General features: G+C 42.6%; 1 protein-coding gene across 5 annotated transcripts in view; it reads left to right on the forward strand.

Annotated features, from left to right (window-relative positions):
- The window catches only part of LOC132816381 (dedicator of cytokinesis protein 9-like), a 349182-nt gene that overhangs the window by 117821 nt on the left and 205550 nt on the right, over positions 1–25811 (forward strand). For all 5 annotated transcript variants that reach the window (XM_060825856.1, XM_060825860.1, XM_060825855.1 and 2 more), the window contains exon 2: positions 5660–5776. In XM_060825856.1, coding sequence (XP_060681839.1) covers positions 5660–5776 — 117 coding nt within the window. The remainder of the gene's footprint in view (positions 1–5659; positions 5777–25811) is intronic.

Genomic DNA, 25811 nt, shown 5'->3' on the forward strand with positions numbered 1-25811 from the left:
CCTCCCCCCTCACCACTCTGAGTATCTTTATCAAAGTAGCTGCTCTGCAAGGCTGCCATGTCCTTTTGATTTATAAGTCTACATTTCACCTCTCCTAACAGTCTCTCCCCTCTAATTAGTTTAAAGCCCTCTCTACAGCCTCGAAATTTAATTTGCCAGGACATGGATCCCAACACAGTTCAAGTGAAGTTCATCCGATTGGAACAGCTTCCCTCTGCCTCAATCCTGGTGCCAATCACTGACAAACTGAAATCCTTTTCACCCACCCCAAACTCTCAGTCAGACATTTCACTCCTTCATTTCATTTACCCTGTGCCAGTTTGCCTGTGATATGGGTAGTAAACCTGAGATTATCATCTTTGGTTCTGCTTTTACATTTAGCTCCTAATTGTTTGAGTTCTTTCAGCAGAATGTCATTTCTAGTCCTACAAGGTTGTTCGTACCAGTGCGAACAGTGATAAATGGATCTCTTTGTGTCTACCCCATGTCCCTCTCCAAACCCGAGGAAATGGCCTTAACCTTGGCACTGGGCAGGCCACACTGTCTTTGGGACTCCTACTCATGGCTGCAGAAAACAGTATCTCTCCCCTAATTGTACTGTTCCCCATTGCTATTACTTTCCTACTTTCACCCCAACTTAAGTGGTTCCCTGTACCAAGGTGGCATGGCAGTTTGTTCATCTGATCTGCAGTCATACAACACAGAAACTCACCCTTCGGTCCAACCAGTCCACACTGACCAACTTTGCCAAGCTCAACTCGTCCCACTTGCCTGTGTTTGGCCCATCCCTCTCTAAACCTTTCCTACTCATGTACCTGTCCAAATGCCTTTTAAATGTTGTAACTGTACCTGCGTCTGACACTTCCTTTAGCAGTTCATTCCACATACCCAACCACCTTCTGTGTGAAAAAGCTACCTCTCAGGTTCCTTTTAAATCTTTCTCCTCTTACCTCTTATTTTGAACTGCTCCACCTTAGGGAAAAGACCTTTGCTCTTCACCTCTATGACCCCTCATGATTTTATAAACCTCTATAAGGTCACCCCTCAACCTTCTCTGCTCCTACCTGTGCAATGCAAACCCTCCAGTCTTGGTGACATCCTGGGAACTCTTTTCTGCAGCATCTCCAATTTAATAATAACTTTCCTGTAGTTGGACTCAACACTGTACTGCAAAGGTGGCCTTACCAGCATCTTGTACAAACTCAACATAGCATCCCAGCTTCTATACTCAGTGGTCTGAGCAATGAAGGCAAGCATGCTAAACGCCTTCTTAACCAACATGTCAACTGTGATGAAAATTTCAAAGAATTATGTGCCTGCATCACTAGGTCTATCTGTTCTGCAATACTATTTAGGGCCCTCCCATTAAGTCGTGCCATATTTGTTTTACCAAAATACAGTACCTTGCACTTATCTGAATTAAACTCCATCTGCCACTCCTCGGCTCATTAGCCCAATTGATCAAGATCCCTGCTGTCTTCAACACGGGTTGCAAAAAGCTGGAAATGTGGACAATTGCAGGAACTGAGGCTCCTCAAATGCCATGCCAGATCCTCAGATCTGCCTTACTTGCAGTTACACCCTCCTATCACTGATCACAGACCAGGTTTGAATTTCCCAAGCTGAGGGCTTTGCCTTCGGGAATAAGGTCCAGGTAACTTTCCCCTTCCTTACATGACACAAGGTCCGCAGCTGAGACTCCAACTTCTCAATTCTGCTCTGAAGCTCAGTGAGCTACCTGGATCCAAAGTTCCCCGAACTGTTGTATTGGAAGAAACAAGTAATGTAAATAATCCAATTAAACAGTATTTCCTTTTAAAGACATTATACAAAGGCAAGCTTCTGTTTTGTCATTGAAAACTTTCCTGAAAACTAACTCAATGGTCTAAATTTTTCGTTATTCTGAATATATTTGCCTGTGTTCACATTGATGCCTTTATCTCCGCGGTGCATGGTGTCATTTAGTTTAAACAGTGAAGGCCATAAGTACATTAGTATGTGCATACGTGGGTTGATGTTTTACATTAGCAACCCATTATAATAGAACATTGTTTTGTGACCTGATTTATTTGGGTTGCTTCGGATTTGCTGGAATTTCTGTAAATGCTTTGATACTCTCACTTCAACCAAGAATTACAGTTCCAGATAAAATTCCTCGAAATGAAATGTAGAGACATGCATTTCTTTTCACTTTGTAATTGATATTCTGCTAATGAAATTGCACAAACCACAGCCTCATAAACCTGCTTTACAAAAATCCATAACTCCTGAGAGCAGAGTTTTGCGAGAAGGCTCATGTCATCGGCTAATTTGAGGCATTCTGGCTCCCCCACATTCCATTTTACATTGAAAACATGTCTTGCAAGATTGCCCAGATTTTCTATTCAGGAAAGGTACATCATTAATAAACATGCAGACACAACATTGTGTGAATGTATTGATTGTGCAGAAAGTGTATTTTAATTGGCATGATCTCAAATGAAAACAGCTCTTTACTTTGCAATAGTTAGATGTACTTCCTTTCGATGACTTATTTGAAATGAATCAGGAACATTCGCTGTTGACGCTGGAACACATGAGTACTCAATGCACATTTCAGAATAGCTTTAAATCTGATTACTGTGAAAATTATTTCAAAGTTTTGAGAGAGCCGGTTGTCGTTCTTGTTCAGACTAATAGCTGGATTCTTCACCAGAATATTTGTTCAGATTTGTAAAATGCGAAATCCTGAATTATTTGTGATAATTTTAATAATTTGTAAAGCCTGTTGTAATTTGGCTGAGCGAGGGGTAATTTATAAATGGAGGTGCCTGAGTCAGAAATGGGAAATGAAGCAGCCAAATTTAGAGACACCCATACCCATCTATTGTCCATGATGATGATTTTACCATGTGGTATTTTTTAAGTTAACAAGTGTTTATCCAATTAAAATGTATTTGTAAACAGTTCCTTTAACCCTGTTGAGGCCTGATTCTGTAATGAATATAGAGACAAAAAAAAACTGCACATGTTGGAATCCAAAATAGACAAATAGGGGGCTGGAAGAACACAGCAAGCCAGGCAGCATGAGGAGGTGAAGAGTTCAATGTTTTGGGTGCAACCCTTCTTCGGGAATGCAAGTAGGGGTAGGGGGAGCTGCAGATAAAGGGGAGGAGGGAAGAAGGGGTATGGGTGGGGAAGCGGGTGGAGTGGTGGGTTTAGTGATAGGTGAACACAGGTGGTGGGTACAACCTGGTTGGTCACTGGGAGGAATGAATCTGGTTGGAAGCTGGAAGGAAGGGTTGATTGGAAGGATAGAGGGAGGAGGCGGGGCTGGAAAGGGAATTGGGGAATGGGTAGGAAGGTTATTTGAAATTGGACAACTCAATGTTGAGCCCTCCGGGTTGTAGGCTGCCCAGGCGGAAGATTAGGTGTTGTTCCTCCAATTTGCAGCGTTGATTCACTGTGGCAGTGGAGGGGGCCGAGGATAGCATTGTCAGAAAGGGAGTGGGAAGAGGAATTGAAATGGGCAGTGAGCCAGAGATCAGGCGATGACCTACAAGGTGTACTGCAGAAATTCGCCAAAGATTCTCAGACAGCACCTACCAAACCAACAACCACTTGCATCTAGAAAGGCAGCAGATACATGGGAACACCACTACCTGCAAGTTCCCCTCCAAGCCACTCATCATCCAGACTTGGAAATATATCATCGTTCCTTCACTTTTTTAACAGTGGGCTGAAATCTTGGAATTCCCTCCCTGAGGGCATTGTGAGTCAACCCCCAGCAGGTGGATTGCAGCGGTAAAAGAGGGCAGTTCACCACTGCCTTCTCAGGGGCAACTAGGGATGGGCAATAAATGCTGGCCAGCCAGTGACACCCACATCCCACAAATGAAAAACAAAAAAAAACAAATCCCAGAGCACTGAGGCGTGCCATTCAAACAGCTGGCCTTGGCAGCTGGACTGCCTGTCTCTGAGCTCTTTATGTGAGGCAGTTGTCTAGCTTCACTTAACCCCCTGCTCCACGCAGGCACCTTCTTCTTAGGTGGCACTGCCAAACCTGAAAATGTTCTTCGTTCCACTAATGAAAATCCTGCTCACCGTGTCTAAGTCTGCCTTTATCACATCGTGTGTGTTCTGCCTGAAGATTGATGCTTGGCTAGGAGTCATCTTTCCTCCTCTCCCAGTCTTTGCAATTGGCAAAAAAGACATTCAGTTTTCATCCCATCGATCATTAATGTTCTCTTCCTTGTTTTCTTTGAAATATTCCCTTCTTAACATTTCCTACTCAGACTCTGTTCCTAATTACTCACTGCAGAATTCTTTAATCATTCATTCCCCGTAGTCACCCTTTTTACATTTTTTTGTCCAACTGATCCTTTACATTCTGTTAAAATTTGCTATAACAGATGGAAATGCACATTAAGAAATAGGAAATAACAGAAAAATATCTTTGGAGGATGAATTGGAGGAAATTTCATCCAAAATCAGTCATTCAAGATGGTGGCTGACACGACCTTCATGAATACATTTTGGAATCGGCAACAAATGCTGACTTTGACGCATCCCATGAAAGACTTTTTTTAAAAATAAAACTGCTTTAAGGACATGTTTTAGGAACTATCATTTTGGAAAAAGAAAACTCAAGTTTGTTTTTATTTTGCCAACAAACACGGATGATTTGCTTGGTTCAGTGTTAATTTGACTTAATGAGTTTTTTTTAAAATGTGGGTCAGTCGTGGCACGAGGGTTACATTCTGACCTCTGGATCTTAACCTTTTTGGTTCAGGTCCCAGCCTGGAACTTGCATGAAACTCAAGCCTGACACGCCAGTGCAGTGCTGAGGGAGATGTAAAAGCTAATCCTGCTCTGATCTGTCAGGTCAACACAAAAGATCCTATGGTACTGTCTTCAAAGAAAACTAGGAAGAGAACATTAATGATTAAGAGGTACCCCAGGCATCATGACCAATATTCATCCATCAACTAACATTGTTGAAACAAATCAGCTACATATTCTCCCTCTTTTTTTGTGGGAACTTGCTGTGTGCAAATAGGCTGCTGTGTTTCCAACATTTCAGCAGTGTAACCCTTCCAAAAGGGTTTCATTGATTAAAATGTTTTGGGACAATCTGTGGTCTTGAAAGGATCTATATAATTTAATTGAACTGAATTTATTGTCATGTGTACCGAGGCACAGTGAACAGCTTTGTCTTGCGAGCAACACAGGCAGATCACGTAGTTAAATCGCATAGATAAATAATAGGTAGTATCTAGGAGAAAGTGAGGACTGCAGATGCTGGAGATCAGAGCTTAAAAATGTGTTGCTGGAAAAGCACAGCAGGTCAGGCAGCATCCAAGGAGCAGGAGAATCGCGTTCTTTCCTGAAGAAGGGCTTAGGCCCGAAACGTCGATTCTCCTGTTCCTTGGATGCTGCCTGACCTGCTGCGCTTTTCCAGCAACACATTGTTCAGTTTTGGTAGTACCTGTGTGACAATTTTTTGCTGATGGAATCCCCAATGTTTGTTTTCCATCTAACTCAGAGTGAAATTGTAGCGTCTTTTCAGTGTTGACTAATAATTTAAAATGTTAGTTTTGAATATTAAGTAATCAGCACTTGCTCAGTATGAGAATGTTAAAACCTGGAGCCTCAAACTGTCTTTGTGATTTCTTTCTAGGCGAAACCAAAGGACATTGAACCTATAGACTACGAGAATGTCTTATTACAGAAGAAAGCACAAATTATCAGTGATCCTTTGCGGGACATGCTGCTTTTCCCTAATGAAGATTTTCAGGTACTGTGAAGTTTAATGTTAGAGTAATAATGTTTCAAGTGGTTTTACGTCTTGTTTGAATGGTACATTATGTTCAGTTCTGAGCAACACATGTTGGGGAGGATATACTACATGAATGATGCTGCTGCTAAAATGATTTAATTATCAGGGCATGGTAACCTAGACAGGACTCATACTGTCTTAACTACAAAACGTTAAAGGCTGATTTTTAAAGTACATATTTCATGGGATATGGGTGTCGCTTTCTAAGCCGGTATGTATTACCCAACTTGAATTGCCTGGCAAAAGATGATGCTTTTTGTGTAAGGGATAAATCTGGGCAATTTTCCACATTGTTGGGTAGATGCCAGTGTTGGAGCTCGGAGCTCAGCTGGATCCTGAGGTTTTCAGTCCCATTGGCAAAACAGTGACAGGGACCATAGCCTTTGCAGTATTCGTGCCCAGCTGTTTATCAGCGCCATTTAGAGGGAAGACAGGCAGCTGTGATACTGGGGAGTTCAAGACAAGGCTGAGGTGGATCAACCATTCAGCGCTTTTGGCTGAAGGTGGATGCAAATATTTCAGACTTGTCTTTTGCACTGGTGTGCTGGGCTGCCTTATCAGTGAGGACACCTTGCAGCCACCTCTTCCTGCTAGCTATATAATTCCCACCATTATTCACATTTGGGCTACACAACTTAGATCCAATTCTGCAATTCCTTTGTTGAAAGACAGTGTCTTGATTATGATTAAAAGCAAGCTTCCACACTTTAACAAAATATCAGAATCTATATATATTCAAAGGAGAGTGTCATATTGCTGTATTATTCCAATATAATCTCAGAACTATACGTTCCCATATTTGTTTACATAAGTATCCAGAGGGTCATGTTGCCCATTACTGCACTGTTTCAAATGAACAATGTATCAGTTCGCAGCACTTGATAATGATCTGATGATGCCCCACATTTGATATTTTTTAAGTGTGATTGAAAACCGCAAGGCATGACTTTGAATGAAAGATTGCAACCTATCCCTCTTCCTGAATTGGGACTGATGTACGATAACCAGCAGATGATTTGTTATTATTTCCAGCAGCCAAACCAAATACGCAGAACTGTACTATGCACTGTCCCATTGCTTGAAAACTAATTTGGAGAGGTTTAGATAGCTATTGAGTGGAGTTTTTTTTTAATCAGTTTAATTATTTCCTTTTGGGGATGGTAAAAAGTTTCCAGACTGATTTGATCAAAGGAAAATGTAGCATTATTTAATGGTGTAAATTTCTTGAAATCAAACAAGAATATTAGGCTGCACCAGGAGATATTTCTTCAACCAGTTTCCATGATATGCCTCTTTCTTCCTGCTGCTGGAAGTGTAGTCAAGTGTTGCCTTTTCCACTGAGCCAGGGAGTAGGTGAAAGGTTATGTCTAAAATCAGAGACCACTGCTCAAATAAATCTGTTCACCTTGTTCTCTTTCTCGATTACCCAATGGGCAGCACACTTATAGTTTGGAACTTTATATGTCATGAGTGGATATTTGTTGGTGTTATGCATGATTACTGTAACCATTTCATAAATGACAGTACCTTGATCTTTCTAAAGCATTGACAATGTAATAGCACATTCCAAGGAATCATTAACATTGAGCCTATAAGGTGACTTCTGGTTAGGTCATCAAAGCTTGGTCAGAGGTAGGTTTTGAAGAGGAGAGATATTCAGAGATGTTTAGGAAGAGAATTCCAAAGTTCAAGATATTGGCATCTGAAGCGATGGCTGCCATTGTTGGAGCAGTTAAAATCAGGGAAGCACAATGAGTTCAGATAGCTCAGAGAGTTGTGGGACACTGGAGAGATGGGGAGCAGTTTGTAAAAGAGGTTTAAAATTAGGAAATCTAGGTGTTAATTGGAAGCCCTCTTAGGGTTGGCGAACTCTGGGATGGTAGGTGACTGGTACTTGGCATGGATTAAGAACTGGGCAGAAGAACTCTGGATGGCTACAAGTTCACAGCAGGTGGGAGGCTGGCGAGGAGTGTATCAAAAAGTATTTGCAAGAAATCGCTTGAGACATAGTTTAAAAATGGAGCTGCTTTTATAATTTGTTTTCCTGAAACTGTGAAGCAATTTAAGTTTGTTTATGACAAAAACTTGGCGTGATGACAAGAAAACGTTGTTGCTGGCTTCTAACTCCATTTGTTTACATAACTTTTAATTTAAACTTTGTAAAAGAAAGGCCCTTTGGGGGAGATGATGTGGACTTAATGTGGTAAGCCCCTTGTTATAAATGTTTACTGGGAGGATGATAGTGCAACTCCTTCAAACTCATCTGCTTGGGTGGGTCATTATTTAAAGCAGAAAATTATCCCAACAGAGAAGTTATCTGCCTTCACTCTTGAAAGATCCCATTTCCAAGAAGAGTAGACAAGTTTTTTCTGGTTCCCTCAGTGATATCTGTCCCTTAAACACCAACAAAAAATAAATGTTATCTGGTCCTTAATACATTGCCATTTGTTGAGAGCCTGCTGTCAGTTGGGATTCTGTTGATCGAAAACTTGCTAGCCTCTGAGCTCAAAGATTACAGATTCAATTCTAGGACTTAAGGACCAGATTTCCAGATGACAGTCTAATGCAGTACTGTGGGAGTACTGCCCCACTCAGAGGTGCTGTTTTCCATGCAAAGCATTGCATTGAGGCTCTATTGTGGGTGGCACGGTGGCACAGTGGTTAGCACTGCTGCCTCACAGTCCCTGAGACCCGGGTTCAATTCCCGCCTCAGGCGACTGACTGTGTGGAGTTTGCACGTTCTCCCCGTGTCTGCGTGGGTTTCCTCCGGGTGCTCCGGTTTCCTCCCACAGTCCAAAGATGTGCGGGTCAGGTGAATTGGCCATGCTAAATTGCCCGTAGTGTTAGGTAAGGGGTAAATGTAGGAGTATGGGTGGGTTGCGCTTCGGCGGGTCGGTGTGGACTTGTTGGGCCGAAGGGCCTGTTTCCACACTGTAAGTAATCTAATCTAATCTATCTGCCCTCATGTGGTTGTAATTGATTCCAGAGATTATTCTTGTTGGTTTGGCCAGTATTTGTGCTTAAGTAACATTTCAGACAAGCTCAGTTGGACAAGCTCAGTAGGGAATCATAGAATCCCTACAGTGTAGAAGCAGGCCATTCAGCCCATTGAGTCCACACCGACTGGCCAGAGAGCATCCCATCCAGACCCACTCCATCCTTTTCCTGTAACCCTGCTTTTCCTCTGGCTAGCCCACCTAGCGTATGCATCCCTGGACACTGTGGGGCAATTTAGCGTGGCCAATCCTCCTAACCGTCACATCTTTGTTTTTGGGAGCTTGCTGTGAACAAATTGATTGGCACACTTCCTGCATTGCAACAGTTGAAGTCTTTAAAAGTACTTGTGTTGTCTAGTTAATATTTGAGGCACCCCATGGTCACAAAAGGTGCTTTGGAAATGGCACTCTTACCAAATAGTAAGAAGCACAAACTCCAACAGCACCATCAAAAGCCTCCAACTTCTATCATCTAAAAGGACAAGGGCTGCAGATACATGGGAGCACCACCACCTACAAGTTTTCCTCTGAGTCACATGCCATCGTGGTGTAGAATTAGATTGCTGTTCCTTTACTGTCACTGTTGAAAATCCTGGAACTCTCTCCCTAACAGCACTGTGGCTGTACCTACATACCGAGGGACTGCAGCAGTTAGACTGCCAGCTCACTGCTACTTTTTCAAAGAAGGGACGGAATGGCCAATACACAGTGCCCTTGCCGAAACATGTGGTGCTGGAAAAGCACAGCCGGTCAGGCAGCATCTGAGGAGCAGGAGAGTCAACCATTTCAAGCATAAGTCCTCCATCAGGAATGAGGGAGTAGCTCAAGGGGGCTGAGAGATAAATGGGTGAGGCGGAGGGGAAGGTAGTTGGGAATGTAATAGGTCGATGAAGGGTGGGGGTGATGGTGATAGGTCGGGGGGAGGGTGAAACGGACAGGTGGGAAGGAAGATGGACGGGTAGGATCATTCAGGAGGGCAGTGCTGAGTTGGAAGGTTGGATCTGGGATAAGGTGGGGAGAGGGGGAAATGAAGAGACTGATGAAATCTGGTGTCCATTGCTCTGGATGTGGTCTCCTCTACATTGGGGAGACAGGACACCAACTTGTGGAACGTTTCAAAGAACACCTCTGGGACACACGTAGAAAACAACCCCACTGCCCTGTGGCCGAACACTTTAGCACTCCCTCCCACCCCGCCAAGGACATGCAAGTTCTGGGCCTCCTCTACCGCAAAACTCTAGCCACATGACGCCTGGAGGAAGAACACCTCATCATCCCCCTTTGGACCCTCCAACCACACAGGATCAATGTGGATTTCACCAGTTTCTTGAACTGACCCACCCCCCTCCTGTTTACCTCTCAGCCCCCTTGGGCCACCCCCTCATTCCTGATGAAGGGCTTATGTCTGAAACTGTCGACTCTCCTGCTCCTCGGATGCTGCCTGACCGGCTGTGCTTTTCCAGTGCCACACTCTTCGACTCTGATCTCCAGCATCTACAGACCTCACTTTTCCCATGGTGCCCTAGCCACCCAGCTCACAACCCATAAAATAATTTGGAAACAAAATCCAGTGCCTTATGCCGATGAATGTTCAGCATACTCTTGATCAGCTTTGAGAAGTAATTTCCCCTTACGCCAGATGCACATGTTTAAAGTCTACGCGAGAGGAAATTGTACTGGTTCTATGTTTATGTGTCACAGAAATGTTGAAATTGCACCTGGGAGCAGCTCAGCTTGAAAAGGTTCAAGGACAAAGTCCTATATCCTTCCTTCACGTCAAAGAGCTGCATTATCTTGCCAGAATTTTTTTTCTCTTTTGCTGCAGAACTGTTGGTTTTACGATATAAACCTGTATGTCATACTTCCTATCTCATTCAGAGGGAAGACATATGACAAGAAGATAAAGCCCCAAGACTGATATTGGTTTTAGCTCTGAGTTGCAGAGCTAATATTCTCTTATTAACCCGAATCTTCCTGTTCTGGATTTGCATGAGTGAGTTGTGAAGGTTTTTGCTGCTTTTTGTTGCTGTTGTGTCTCAAAGGGATGTTTGAAATTTTTTTCCTCTGCAAAACAGTGGTAACCGGCCAGTGAATTTATTCGAGGCTGGGTTAAATAGATAAACTTTTGATTAGTCAAGGGTTATAGGAAACAGGCAGACAAGTGGAGTTAAAGCTACGGTTAGTGAATGGTAGAGCAGACTAAAGGAGCTGAAAGGCCTGTTACTCTCATCATAACAATTCTGATCACACTTGTTAAAATTGGACGAATCCAGGCTTCCCATTTACTCAGGAGTGACCAACACTTTCCATCGCCAATGCCTCCCTTGTGAATTGTAGTTACTGCTGAGTACGTGGCTTTGGTTTAACATCTTGTCTGAAAGATGGCCTCTCTGACCTTGTAGCATGGAAGCATAAGAACAGGAGAAAGCCACATTGACTCTCAAACCTCTTCCTGCAGTTAATGAGATCAGAGCTATCTTCAACCTCATTCCATATACTCCTAGCCCACTTCATCTCATATCCCTTAATATGTTTGGATTGAAGAAAACAATTATCCATTCAAATGTAAGATTTGCAGTTTACCAGGGGTCAGAAGAAATTTTATTTTGAGGGCTATTCTTGAGATTTTTTTGATTTGATTTTTGATTTGATTGGTTTTTTATTTTTAACAGCTCCATGATTAAGTGGTGAAGTTATGTCGTAACTTTCTGTATAGGTATTAATTATTTCTTTCAGGGTTTCCTGTTTTAGATAACAGATATCCCAAATGGAAAGACTAATATCTAACAGCCCATTCCGTATCAAGTAGGTATTAATCTGATCAAAGTGGAGTGCAAATGTGTCGGTGCTCTAATATCATGTTCTATTCTGCAACTGAATTCCTTATCAGAAACTGTTGTTGAGCTGCCCTCTCTAGTGGCTTGTCAGGCCATTTCAGAAAGTAGTTAAGAATAATCTCCATTCCTGTGGATCTGGAATTGCATAGAGGCCAAACCAACGAAAGATAATTTCTTTAACTAAAAATCATGTGTGTATTTTTTTTTTGTGTTTAACTTTTGGGTCTCCTGCTCATTTATTCTGGTCTCTGGTCTACAAGCTGTATAAGGTGAGCACTCTGTGACTGCTCCAAGTCATGAACTGAGCTCATATCAAATGTAAAAGCATCTTTGCACACTCGTGACTTCACTGCACCAAGTCATGTGTATTGGTATTTCAGTGCTTGATCCCATATGGATCAAGTCTTCTTGAGTGCAGGCTGCTTTCATACTGAAAGCTTGAGTCAGCCTGAGGTGATCCTGGCATCAGTTACTGTACAAGGTGTCACACAGAGCTGAGCTGACAGCTAAGCAAGGTGTGGTGAGATATTCTGCAGGAGGGAGTCTTACTTCCAAGTAACTCCAATAGCAGTGTGGATCACATGGGTTTAAATCTATTCAAGAATGGAAAGTACTTTCCAACTTTAAAATCCTTGTAGATGTAAATGCACTGTTAGGAGTGATGACGATGGAGTTTAACCCTGATAAATGCGAGCTGATGCACTGTGGAGGATGTAATTGGACAAGGGAGGACTCAGTGAATGGTAGGACACCAGGAAGCTCAGAGGAACAGAGGTATCTTGTGGTGCTTGTCCATAGGTCCCTGGAGGTGGCAGGGCAGGTTACTAGGGTAGTCGATGAAAGCATTCACGACTCTATGTTATTGGTCATGGCACAGATTACAAGAGCAGGGAGGTTATTGTTGGAGCTGTACAAAACTTTGTTTAGGTGACAGCTGGAGTACTGTGTGCAATTCTGATCACCAGGCTATTGGAAGGATGGGATTGTACTGGGGGGCGGTGGGAGGGTAGAGGAGATTCACCAGGATGTTCCCCGGGATGGAGCATTTTAGCTGTGGTATTTTAGCTGGATAAGCTTGGGTTTTCTTTTGAGCAGAGAAGGCTGAGAGGAGAACCTGACTGAGGTGTCTCAGACTGTAAGGGGCATTGGCAAGATGGAAAGGAAATAATTGTTCCCCCAGTCGAACGGTTGGTAACAAGGGGTCATAATTTTAGGGATAAGGTCAGGAGGTTTGGAGGGGATTTGTGGAAACATTTTTTGTCACCTATTCGGGGGTGAGAATCTGGGAAGTATATCCTGGGAGGGCAGTAGAGGCAGGAAACCTTAATCTTTAAAAAGAACAGGAATGCAATATCATAATATTCAAGGTCAAGAGCCAAGTGCTAGAAAGTGGGATTTGCGTAGATGGCTCTGCATAGACTTGATGGGCTGAAGGATCTCTTCGCTATCTGACTCTATGACCTGAAGCACCCTGGCCAATAAATTCAGGGACACAAACATTTAACACAAAAACTAGAGGTCTTAGTAAATGGATGAACAAGGTGAGTAGAGAGTGTGAAGAGAGAGAATCCCAGGTTTTTTCAAAGCAGGGGGGTGGGTGCTGACAGTATGGAGAGATTTTCCTGATGGGACTGCGGTGCATGGGGAGGGGGGGGTTAATCCCATGTTCTTGGCCTTGATGGTAATGTCCCTGTCCTCCTTCCAGGCTCCAACTCAAACTCAGGTGACTGCCAACTCAGTGACACCACTGTTTATGCCATGTAGGTCATCCTTGTCCTACCAATTCCATGACTTTTGTGGGGAGGTGGGGGGAGAGGCACATTTCCTGTCACGTGTCACCCCAGCACCCTCTGATCATGCAGACTTCTCCAGAGCTTCTGTGTGTTTTGCTTCCTGCATTTGACCCAGTTACAATTACCGTTTAAAGAAGGGAGTTCCAAACTTCTACTGCCCCCTGTGCAATTGGCTGAGAGTTAGCAACAAGAGGAGGAGGCACCAAACAGCAACATAGACCCATCAGGCCGATTCGTCTCCTTCTCTTGCAATAAATGTTATTCAGGCATCAACCTGGATTTGGTGTTTACATCCATGCAATAGGACTTGACCCTGCAAACCTCCGACACAGGAATGACTTGGATGTTTATAATAGCTTTAATGCAGTAAAACTCCCCAAGGTGCTCAGGAAAAATGATCAAACTGAATTCTAACAGCAAGCAACAGATATTTGGATAGGTGACTGAAAACTTTGTAAATTTTTAAGGAGTGTTTTAAAGGAAGAGGGAGGTGGTTGCCGATGCAGCTACCCAGGGTAGAGTATAGAAATTGGGGAAAACTCAAGAGATCAGAATTGGAAGAGATCGGAGATCTTGGAGGGTTGTGGAACTGGAAGAGATTTCAGAGAAAGGTAAGTGCCAGTTCTACGCAGAGTCTTGGCTAAGAATTAGGGTAAAAGGAGTAATATTTTTACTTCAGTTACTGCTGAATTGTATGGTCATTTGCACTGATGTGCTTTGAGGGGCCTGCATCACTGACATGTTAGTTTAGGCTTTCACTTCACCATTTTGAATGAATTATTTTCCAAAGAAAGCCTAAGATCCAAATTCAGTTGTGGAGAAAGTGAGGACTGCAGATGCCGGAGATCAGAGTCGAGAGTGAGGTGCTAGAAAAGCACAGCAGGTCAGGCAGCATCCGACGAGCAGTGAAATCGACGTTTCGGGCAAAAGCCCTTCATCAGGAATAAAGGCAGAGAGACTGAAGCGTGGAGAGATAAGCTTGGGGAGGGTGGAGGTGTGGGGACCTGGGAGTTGCAGTGGGAGAGGGACTCCCTGAGATTCTTGTAGAGAGAGGAGGAAATCTCGTAATCAGATTAGTCATGAGCTTTGAATGGTGGAGCAGGTTTAAGGATTGGATAGCCTACCTGCTTCTAACTCGTATGTTTGTGTGTTCATTATAATTGCAGCAAATAAAGATTTGCATTGAAGTAGCACCTCCTTTTGCAGTGTGGTCACTTTTACAATGTGGGAAGTGTAGCAGCCAATTTGTACAAAGCAGAATCCCACAGACAGCAATGTGACAATAGCTGGATCACCTTTTTTTTTTGTGATGCTGATAACTATTAACCAGAATAGCCTCTCTGTTGCTCTTTGATATAATGTTGTGGGATCTTTACAGAGAAGACAGTTGGACATTTTTTAAAAATTCACTCATAGGATGAGGGCTAGACCAGCATTTATTGCCCATCCCCAAAGGGCAGTTAAGAGTCAACCACATTGCTGTGAGTCTGGAATCACATGGTAAGACCAGGGAAAGATGGTGGTTTCCTTCCCTAAAGGACATTAGTGAATCAGACAGCACTCAATTCATGGTCATTATTAGACTCTTAATTCAAGATTTACATCGAATTCAAATTCCACCATCTGCTGTGTTGGGACTTGAACCCGGGTCCCCAGAACATTACCTGGGTCTCTGGATTAATAGTCCAGTAATAATACCACTAGGCCATTGCTTCTCCTTAATACCTGAACGACACCACCTCCATCAGAGCAGGACCCCCTCAGTTTTCTGCTCTAGTTTCTCAAGTGAGACTTGAATAAACCACAACCTTATGATTCAGGGAAGCGAGAGTACTACCCACTGAGCTGAGCGATGACGTGATTTACTGATGAGGTGAATGATAAACACAGCCCACAGGGGATTAAAGTGCTCATGTTATAGTGTGCTTTTTATGGTCTGATAATCTCCAAGGTTTGTGCGTGACAGCGATTGTATGCTTCATAGCCACTCCCTCAATTCAGAAACAAAGGGACCTTGTTAAAAATGTAGCTATTTTTAACTCCTATTTACTATGTTTGTCTAAATTCAAGAAATATGTGTGCAGAATTTCTCTATTTCATACGTTGTTTTTGTCAGTTGGAAACAGGCTTTTGAATAAAAAGTATTGAAAGACAGTCACTGGCACATAATCATGAACTGACTTTGATCTTTCAAATCTTTTTCTTCTTTGGGTGAAGTGATGCACTTTGTAAGGAGGGACAAGGAGAGGCAATATCCTGTATAACAAAATGGCAGAATTTTAAAGTGGCTGCAGGAACAGAAGACTCTGTGTATACATAAATATTTGAAGGTGACAGAACAAACTCTCAAATTTGTTTAAACTAGCATTCAGCGTCCTGGTCTTTATAAATAGAGAGTGAGTCCAAAAACAAGGAAATGATGCTGCCACCTTTATAAAGCACCTCAGCTCTTATTGTGTCCAATTTTAGACACCACACTTTAAGAAGGATGTCCAGGCTTTGAGAAAGACACAGAGGTAGTTTACTGGAACAGCACGAAAGGACTTCAGTTATGTAGAGACAGAAACTGAAATTGCTCGTAAGGCTCAGGAGGTCTGGCAGCATCTGTGGAGAGAAAGCAGAGTTAATATTTCAGTTTCAGTGACCCTTACTCAGAACCGTTGCATGGGCTATCATTGACAAAACCACAATGTGCATCAGGGTGGCAGGACCTGGACTTTGAAAAGCTGGTTAGTGGCAGTAAGTGGATGCCAAAGGCTGGGAGCTGCGTGATGTCATTCTCCTAACAGTCATCTATCAGTTTGTTAATGATCAGAGCTGAATTGCTGCAACCAAAGTTAATGCAGAGCACACTCAACCTCTCTCCCTGGTTCAAAAAAAAATCAGAGGCCCAGGGTAGTTCTGTTTTAAAAGGAAGGTAGCTAAAAGATGTCTCCAGTCTGAGAAACATAAAATTCTGCATTAAATTTAGCTAAAAACAATGGGGAATAAAATCTATACTAAAGAGGCCTTACCTGTGTCCTAATGTTGATTGATTCTACTAGTTCCTGTTTGAAACAAAAAAAAGGAAATGCATGCATGATGTGATCATCCCTTGTTTAGGTGCGAATGCCACCTACAGGTATGACCCTGCAAAGGGGTATTAAGTCTTAAAGTTGCAATCATAGAACTAAACATTAAAACAGAGAAAGCACCACCCTGCAGCCTACATGATCGGTTATAAACAATCTTTCCAGCAGAACACTGACAAGGAGTGATAGACTGTCAAACTTTTTCTCACTTCGGGGACTAAAGGGTTAAGACAATGAAAATTCGCTGGTACTTTGACAATGACTGCAAAGATGCTGACAAAATGTTTCAGATTTTAAAGACAATTTCAAGTTTGTGTCTGTTTCAAGATTCACAGGTTTGACAATGGTTAGGTGAAACAATCAACTGGTTTGTATGCAGGAGAGAACACACATACAGGATGTGATTTCACTCAAGCTGACTTAGTGGAACTGATCAATGACTTTGCACCCCTCACGTCCTTCAGCATATCTCTTTGGTCCAAACCCAGTGAATATATCAAATGATGCTGCTCCTGAGGAAGGATGCGAGTTTGAAGCACTCATAGAAAGCTAGCTGCATTTCCAAGCGCTTGACTCTGGAACACTATTAAACCTGTCATACCCAAATCTTGTATGAAGTGTGGCTTGTTTCACCAGCAGCATCCAAACTTTGATGATATATGCAAGCTATATTCCACAAGGAGATTCCTGATGAAGGGGTTATGCTCAAAACGTTGATTCTCCTGCTCCTCGGATGCTGCCTGACCTGCTGTGCTTTTCCAGCACTGCACACTCTACTATGTTCCACAAGAGGACATTGGATTAAACTGTGAGAAATACAATTGCCTAGACAAATCCAAAGGCAACTCAATACTCCACAGCAGCATGAAAAGGAGAGTTAACAACGGAGCATTGCCAGAGAAGCTTCCAAAAACCCATCCATAGCACAGAAAATAGAAGAATTAACTGTAATGATACAGTTTGTCAATCCCAGTCAGACAGTATATGCAATAAACTTGACACACCACATGGATACTATCAGAAATGTTGAAGCATTCACCTTCAACCAAGGGGAATGGTCAAAATTAACACTAAATACAAATGTAATCCCTACTTGCATTTTACACAAAGATATACTCAGGAAACTGGCATAGTGTGATGCGGTTGACACAAAATAGGCTAACTGCTTAGAACAGGTCCAATATCTAATTCATTGGCATTAACCATCTTAAATATCAATATAGAGTCTCATTACAGACAACCTTTTTTGTGTAGTTGAAACACCAGTGCAAGATGGACGTTCTGTTATTCATCCAACAGCATTCACTGATCTCCATATTCTTATGAACCACAAGGTAACAAGCCCATCAGTCACAGCCCGAAAGATTAGAGACTGAAGCATCGAATGCATACGTTTAGGTCACAGCTGAGTAGAGCAGATTCAGCAAGCGATACCTGAGAATGACCAGCTGCCAAAATGATCACCATCAGTGATGGGACCTGAATACATCCAACAGGTCCCTGAGGTAGTGTGTTCTTGTTATTCCTTCAAAAATACAAATTTTCTGGGTAATCCAAGATGGAGGACAGGAAATATTTCTGGTTGTAACAAGCTGCTCCTTTTTTGAAGTATCTTAGGTGTTGGAGGTGATTTCCTCAAATTCCAGGAGCCTCAATTACTGTTTTATATGCTGTTGCATTGTTTTGGAACTTTAGAGGGAAAAAAAGTCAAAACAACAGCACTTTTAAAACAGAAAGGAACAGACAAAGATAGCACATAGTGAGGTCAGTGCAGGAGAGAGAAAGAAACCCACACTGCTAATTGACACAGCAGTGAACTTGCGCAGTTACTGCCTTTGCTGTTTTAATTCATGTATCACTGGACATCAGAATGCGTCTGGGAAAATTAACAAACAGTGAAATTCACAACTGATCTTGGAGGAACCTATTTGGGAGAAGTCACAGGACAGAAACAGATCAGTGGATATTTTTAAGTGTGGCCTTACAGTAAGTCTGCAGTAGTGAGTAGAGTGGGTTCTTTCTTGATTATATGCTTTATTAAGTATGTCTCTTGATTAAATTTATAAATATGAGCCATAAGTATTAAGTTAGCTTGGAGCAGTGTTTTGTAGAGGAATAAGTGCTATTTTCTGGGTCTGTAGATTGGAAGAAGCAAAAATGGCCTTTAGTAGAGTGATATGCTGTCCTTGTTGGATGTGGGAGTTTAGGGAGAGTTTACATGTTACTGAGGATTATATCTACAATAAATGCTGTTGGTTGCGAACGCTATCAGATTGACTGGATCGGTTGGAGAGATAGAGGCAATGAGGAATTTACAACAGCAAGGGGATGTGATAGATGGCAGTTATAGGAAGAGAGAAAAGTTGCAGATACCGTCACATGGATGAGTTAACTTCAGGAAAGAGAAGAGAGGTAGGCAGGTAGTGCAGGAGTCTTCTGTTGCTATCCCCATTTCAAACAAGTATGCTGTTTTGGAAAATGTAGGGGGTGATGGATTCGCAGGGGAATGTAGCATGAAAAGCCAAGTTTCTGGTATTGAGGCTGGCTGTAATGCAATGAGGGGTACGTCGGGTTCCAAGAGATCAATTGTGTTAGGGTACTCTTTTTAGTCCGAGGCACAGACAGACGTTTCTGATGGCCAGCAGCGAAAAAGCATTATGGTGTGTTGTCTCCCTGGTGCCAGGATCAATGATGTCTCAGAGAGGGTGCAGAATGTTCTCAACGGGGAAAGGGCCCAGCAGGAGGTCATTGTACACATTGGAACCAATGACATAGAGTCATAGATAGAGTCATAGAGATGTACAGCATGGAAACAGACTCTTCGGTCCAACCCGTCCATGCCGACCAGATATCCCAACCCAATCTAGTCCTACCTGCCAGCACCCAGCCCATATCCATCCAAACCCTTCCTATTCATATACCCCTCCAAATGCCTTTTAAATGTTGCAATTGTACCAGCCTCCACCACTTCCTCTGGCAGCTCTTTCCATACATGTACCACCCTCTGCGTGGAAAAATTGCTCCTCTCATCCTAAACCTATGCCCTCTAGTTCTGGACACCCTGACCCCACGGAAAATACTTTGCCTATTTACCCTATCCATGCCCCTCATAATTTTGTAAAGCTCTATAAAGTCACCCCTCAGCCTCCAACACTCCAGGGAAAGTAGCCCCAGCCTTTTCAGCCTCTCCCTGTAGCTCAAATCCCCCAACCCTGGCAACATCCTTGTAAATCTTTTCTGAACCCTTTCAAGTTTCACAACATCTTTCCGATAGGTAGGAGACCAGAATTGCTCCAATATTCCTATAGTGGTCCTGTACAGCCGCAAAATGACCTCCCAAATCCTGTACTCAATACTCTGACCAGCATACCAAACATAGAAAGGGAAAAGGAGAAGATTCTGAAGTGAGAATATAGAGTTAGGTAGGAATTTAAAAAGGAGGTCCTCTAGAGTACTAATATCTGGACTACTCCTGGTGCTGTGAGCTAGTGAGGACAGGAATAGAAGGACAGAGCAGATGAGTGCATGGCTGAGGAGCTGGTGTATGGTAGAAGGATTCACATTTTTGGAACATTGGAATCTCTTCTGGGGTAGAAGTGACCTGTACAAGAAAAATGGATTGCCCCTGAATTGGGAGGGGACTAATATACTGGCAGAGAGGTTTGCTAGAGCTGCTTGGGAGGATTTCAATTATTAAGGTGGGGGGTGGTGGGACCCAGGGAGATAGTGAGGAAAGAGATCAATCTGAGCCTGGTACAGTTGAGAAAAGAAGTGAGTCAAACTGTCAGGGCAGGCAGGGACAAAGCAGAGAACAAGGTAAGACTGATAAATTGAACTGCATTTATTTCAATGTAAGGGGCCTAACAGGGAAGGCAGATGAACTCAGGATATGATTAGGAACATGGGACTGGGATATCATAGCAATTACAGAAACATGGCTCAGTGATGGGCAGGACTGGCAGCTTAATGTTCCAGGATACAAATGCTACAGGAAGGATAGAAAGAGAGGAGGAGGAGTGGCATTTTTGATAAGGGATAGCATTACTGTTGTACTGAGGGAGGATATTCCCAGAAATACATCCAGGAAAGTTGTTTGGGTTGAACTGAGAAATAAGAAGGTGATGATCACCTTATTGGGATTGTATTGTAGATCCTCTAATATTCAGAGGGAAATTGAGAAACAGATTTGGAAGGAGATCTCAGTAATCTGCAAGAATAATAGAGTGGTTATTTTAGGGGATTTTAACTTTCTAAACATAGACTGGGACTGCCATAGTGTTAAGGGTTTAGATAGAGAGGAATTTGTTAAGTATGTACAAGAAAATATTCTGATTCAGTATGTGGATGTACCTACTAGAGAAGGTGCAAAACTTGACCTACTCTTGGGAAATCAGGCAGGGCAGGTGACTGAGGTGTCAGTGGGGGAGCACTTTGGGGCCAGTGACCATAATTCTATTAGATTTAAAATAGTGATGGAAAAGGATGGGTGAGAGCTAAAAGTTGAAGCTCTAAATTGGAGGAAGGCCAATTTTGATGGTATTAGGCAAGAACTTTCAAAAGCTGACTGGGAGCAGATATTTACAGGTAAAGAGATGGCTAGAAAATGGGAAGCCTTCAGAAATGAGATAATGAGAGTCCAGAGAAAGTATATTCCTCTCAGGGTGAAAGGGAAGGCTGGTAGGTATGGGAAATGCTGGGTGACTAAAGAAATTGAGGGTTTAGTTAAGAAAAAGAGAAGCATATGTCAGGTGTAGACAAGATAGATCAAATGAGTACAAAGGCAGTAGGAGTATACTTAAGAGGGAAATCAGGAGGGTAAAAAGGGGACATGAGATAGCTTTGGCAAATAGAATTAAGGAGAATCCAAAGGGTTTTTACAAATACATTAAGGACAAAAGGGTAACTAGGGAGAGAAGAGGGCCCTATTCCTATTCCTTGGATGCTGCCTGACCTGCTGTGCTTTAACCAGCAACACATTTTCAACAGAGAAGAGGGCCCCTCAAAGATCAGCAAGGCAGCCTTTGTGTGGAACCACAGGAAAAGAAGGAGATACTAAACGAGTATTTTGCATCAGTATTTACTGTGGAAGAGGACATGGAAAACATAGAATGTTGGGAAATAGATGGTGACACCTTAAAAAAAATGTCCATATTACAGAGGAGGAAGTGCTGGATGTCTTGAAATGCATAAAGGTGGATATATCCCCAGGACCTGATCAGGTGTACCCTAGAACTCTGTGGGGAGTTAGGGAAGTGATTGCTGAGCCTCTTGCTGAGATATTTGTATCATTGATAGTCACAGGTGAAGTGCCAGAAGACTGGTGCTTGGCTAACATTGTGCCACTGTTAAAGAAGGGTGGTAAGGACAAGCCAGGGAATTATGGACCAGTGAGCCTGATGTTGGTTGTGGCAAATTGTTGGAGGGAATCCTGAGGGACAGGATGTACATGTATTTGAAAAGGCAAGGACTGATTAGGGATAATCAACATGGCTTTGTGCATGGGAAATCATGTCTCACTGACTTGATTGAGTTTTTTGAAGAAGGAACAAAGAGGATTGATGAGGGCAGAGTGGTAGATGTGATCTATATAGACTTCAGTAAGGTGTTCAGCAAGGTTCCCCATAGGAGACTGGTTAGCAAGGTTAGATCTCATAGAATACAGGGAGAACTAGCCATTTGGATATAGAACTGGTTCAAAGGTAGAAGACAGAGGGTGGTGGTGGAGGCCTGTGACCAGTGGAGTGCAACTAGGATTGGTGCTGGGTCCATTAATTTTCGCCAATTTATATAAATGATTTAGATGTGATCATATGAGGTATAGTTAGTAAGTTTGCAGGTGACACAAAAATTGGAGGTGTAGTGGACAGCGAAGAAGGTTACCTCAGATTACAACGGGATCTTGAGCAGATGGACCACTGTGCTGAGAAGTGGCAGTTGGAGTTTAATTTGGATAAGTGCGAGGTGCTGCATTTTGGGAAAGCAAATTTAAGCACGATTTATACATATAATGGTAAGGTCCTAGGGAGTGTTACTGAACAAAGACACCTTGGAGTGCAGGTTCATAGCTCCATGAAACTAGTCACAGGTAGATAGGATAGTGAAGAAGGCGGTTGGTATGCTTTCCTTTATTGGTCAGAGAATTGAGTACAAGAGTTGGGAGGTCATGTTGTGGCTGTACAGGACATTGGTTAGGCCACTGTTGGAATATTGCGTGCAATTCTGGTCTCCTTCCTATTGGAAAGATGTTGTGAAACTTGAAAGGGTTCAGAAATGATTTACAAGGATATTGCCAGGGTTGGAGGATTTGAGCTGTATGGAGAGGCTGAATAGGCTGGGGCTGTTTTCCCTGGAGCAATGGAGGCTGAGGGGTGACCTTATAGAGGTTTATAAAATCATTTGAGGCATGGATAGGATAAATATAAAGTGATTTCCCTGGGGTGGGGGAGTCCAGAACTAGAGGGCATAGGTTTAGGGTGAGAGCAAAACAATATAAAAGAGACCTAATGGGCAATTTTTTCATGCGGAGAGTGGTTACGTGTATGGAATGAGCTGCCAGAGGAAATGGTGGAGGCTGGTACAATTGCAACATTTAAGAGGCATCTGGATGTTATATGTGCAGGAAAGGTTTGGAGGAAAATAGGGCAGGTGTTGGCAGGTGGGACTAGATTGGGATGTGATATCTGGTCGGCATGGACAGGTTGGACTGAAGGGTCAGTTCCCGTGCTGTACATCTCTGTACCTCTATGACTCTCTAGGAATGTAATCTTCTCAAGCAAACAGCACTGTGAAGATAAGTTAGATCATATTGATATAAGTTGCATGGGTGCAGGAAAAACTGTGAGATTGGCATGTGAATATATTGTCTCAACATATTAACTCATCATGATGTGTGAAATATCTCTCCAACAATATTGTAATCGAGGGAACCTGTTCTTCCACATGAGATTCCTTCTAAGCCATGGTGCAAGATGACCTCTGATATTGTTCATTATGACCAACCATTTCACCAAATTCCCTTTTGTGTTATTAACCAAAGATATCACTGGTAGATACACCTAGCACAGTATTCAGCATGTTCAGTGTGCAGATTATATCCAACGACAGTTTGTTATACACTAGTACATCCTTATGGAACATGCTGGAGGTGTGGTGTTCAATACATTATCCCTTTTCCTCACTACCCTTAGTTGCAGTCTCACAAAATGCACTGATGTGTTGGTAAAATCCATGGCCATTAAATGCAGAGCAGCTTGCCAAGACTTTTGGATAGTGATGTTAAATGTACATGCTGCTCCTGTGTACAACGGTTTATGTTTACTGGCAGTGCTCATGCTTAGGAGATTGATCCATACTGTTCTTCTGCCTCATGCTGTCATCTCCCAAACTATATTCTCATGACATAGTGTGGTAAAGAAGGGAGACGTTGGTACGAGAAGATGGTGAACAGACATGTAGTCAGTTGTCCTGACTTAAACCAGGTCAAAATGGGTAAGCTCAAGATTTTTATTCAGGCACATGAGTTTGTGCAAAAATAATATCTCATTGTGTCTGGCATAGATGATATGACGTTGTTATAAGCCGTATGTGAAGCTTTGTGAAAAAATAGACAATACAGTCCAGTAGCTTATCATCAACCACCAGTCACACAGGATGAAGGTTATGGCTATTGAAGATACATACCTGTACATCCGTGATAACGGTTATCACACAGCAGATTGAAGCTACACCACCAACTCATGATAACCATATAAGAACTACGTCTGGATGTGTTGTTTACCCATGACACCATCTAAATTTATAACTGAAATATATATTCATCCTTGTCAAAGGCAAAGAGTTCCCTTTTTTATTTGAAGGGAAAAAAGGGAGTTTATATTACTGAATAGATTCCATCTTGACAGATTGCACCCCGGCAGACACATGCTTGTCTCCAATCACTCTGCGTGTAATGGAAGCAATGTGGTCTGTCAGTTATATATGTATAATGTACAGTACCATCAGTAAGCTCAGAGGTCAGACTATCTGCAGCAATGATGGAGCTCTAGATCCATCAGATATTCCATATTCTGAGAAAAGATTTTACCTTCATAGTCAATTTTATATGTATCAAAGCCCAGAAGATTGAGGGTAGGTTTGGGATTAAATTGTAAAAGTTACTTTTGCAGTTTGGGTTTGATACTGATTGCTGTACAACTGAAACTACCACATGCCAACAGTTTTGAGGTTCAAAGTGGATGAAAGGAGGCAGAGGCAATGCCATTGGGCTAGTAATTCAGAACGGCAGGCTAATCATCTGGGAACATGCGCTTGAATTCGATTATGACTGATGCTAAAATTTGAATTCAGTCAAAATCTGGCTAATGGTGACTACTGTAACAACAAAACACTAATGACCCTTAGGGAAGGAAATCTGCCTTTGTTATCTGAGCTCAGACCCTCAGCAATCTTAACTACCCTCTGAATTAACCCTGGCAAACCACTCAGATCAAGGGATGATTAGAGTTGAGCAGTAACTGCTGACCCAGCCAGTGATGGCTGGGCCAGTCAGCTTTCAGAGATGTTAAGGTATCTTGATATATAGACATTCTTGACAGTCTCTGTTTCCCCAATATTGCTGGGACAGAGTTGATGTTGGAACAAAATTCTTGCTGAAAATGTAACCATAATAGGTAAATAGGCAAAGTCTTTTCCGTGTGGTTGGGGAGTCCAGAACTGGAGGGCATAGGTTTAGGGTGAGAGGGGAAAGATATAAAAGAGACCTACGGGGCAACTTTTTCACGCAAAGGACAGTGTATGGAATGAGCTGCCAGAGGAAGTGGTGGATGCTGGTACAATTGCAACATTTAAGAGGCATTTGGATGGGTATATGATAAGAAAGGTTTGGAGGGATATGGGCCGGCTGCTGGCAGGTGGGACGAGATTGGGTTGGGATATCTGGTTGGCATGGACGGGTTGGACTGAAAGGTCTGTTTCCATGCTGTACATCTCTATGACTCTATGTTAATTTAACAGTGGTGGTGTAATTCTCTTTTTTTAAAACAGTCAACACTAATGTTCCAAGCATAGAAAATGTTATGTAAAAATATCAACAATATGAACTTAACAATCCTCTTCTGGGTTGGAAGAACTAATGTCATCCTCCACTTGCTCCCTTCTTTTCTCTTTTTCACTTTCCCCCTTGCTTTCTGCGTATCTCTCTCTCTCTCTCTCTCTCTCTCTCTTTCGTGTTCTCTTTCTTCTGTCTCATTCCCTCCCTCGCACGTCTTATGCTCAATGTTTTGTTTTGCCCCCGAGAA

This window comes from Hemiscyllium ocellatum, chromosome 6, assembly GCF_020745735.1.
Source record: "Hemiscyllium ocellatum isolate sHemOce1 chromosome 6, sHemOce1.pat.X.cur, whole genome shotgun sequence".
In the NCBI taxonomy this organism is placed as follows: domain Eukaryota; kingdom Metazoa; phylum Chordata; class Chondrichthyes; order Orectolobiformes; family Hemiscylliidae; genus Hemiscyllium; species Hemiscyllium ocellatum.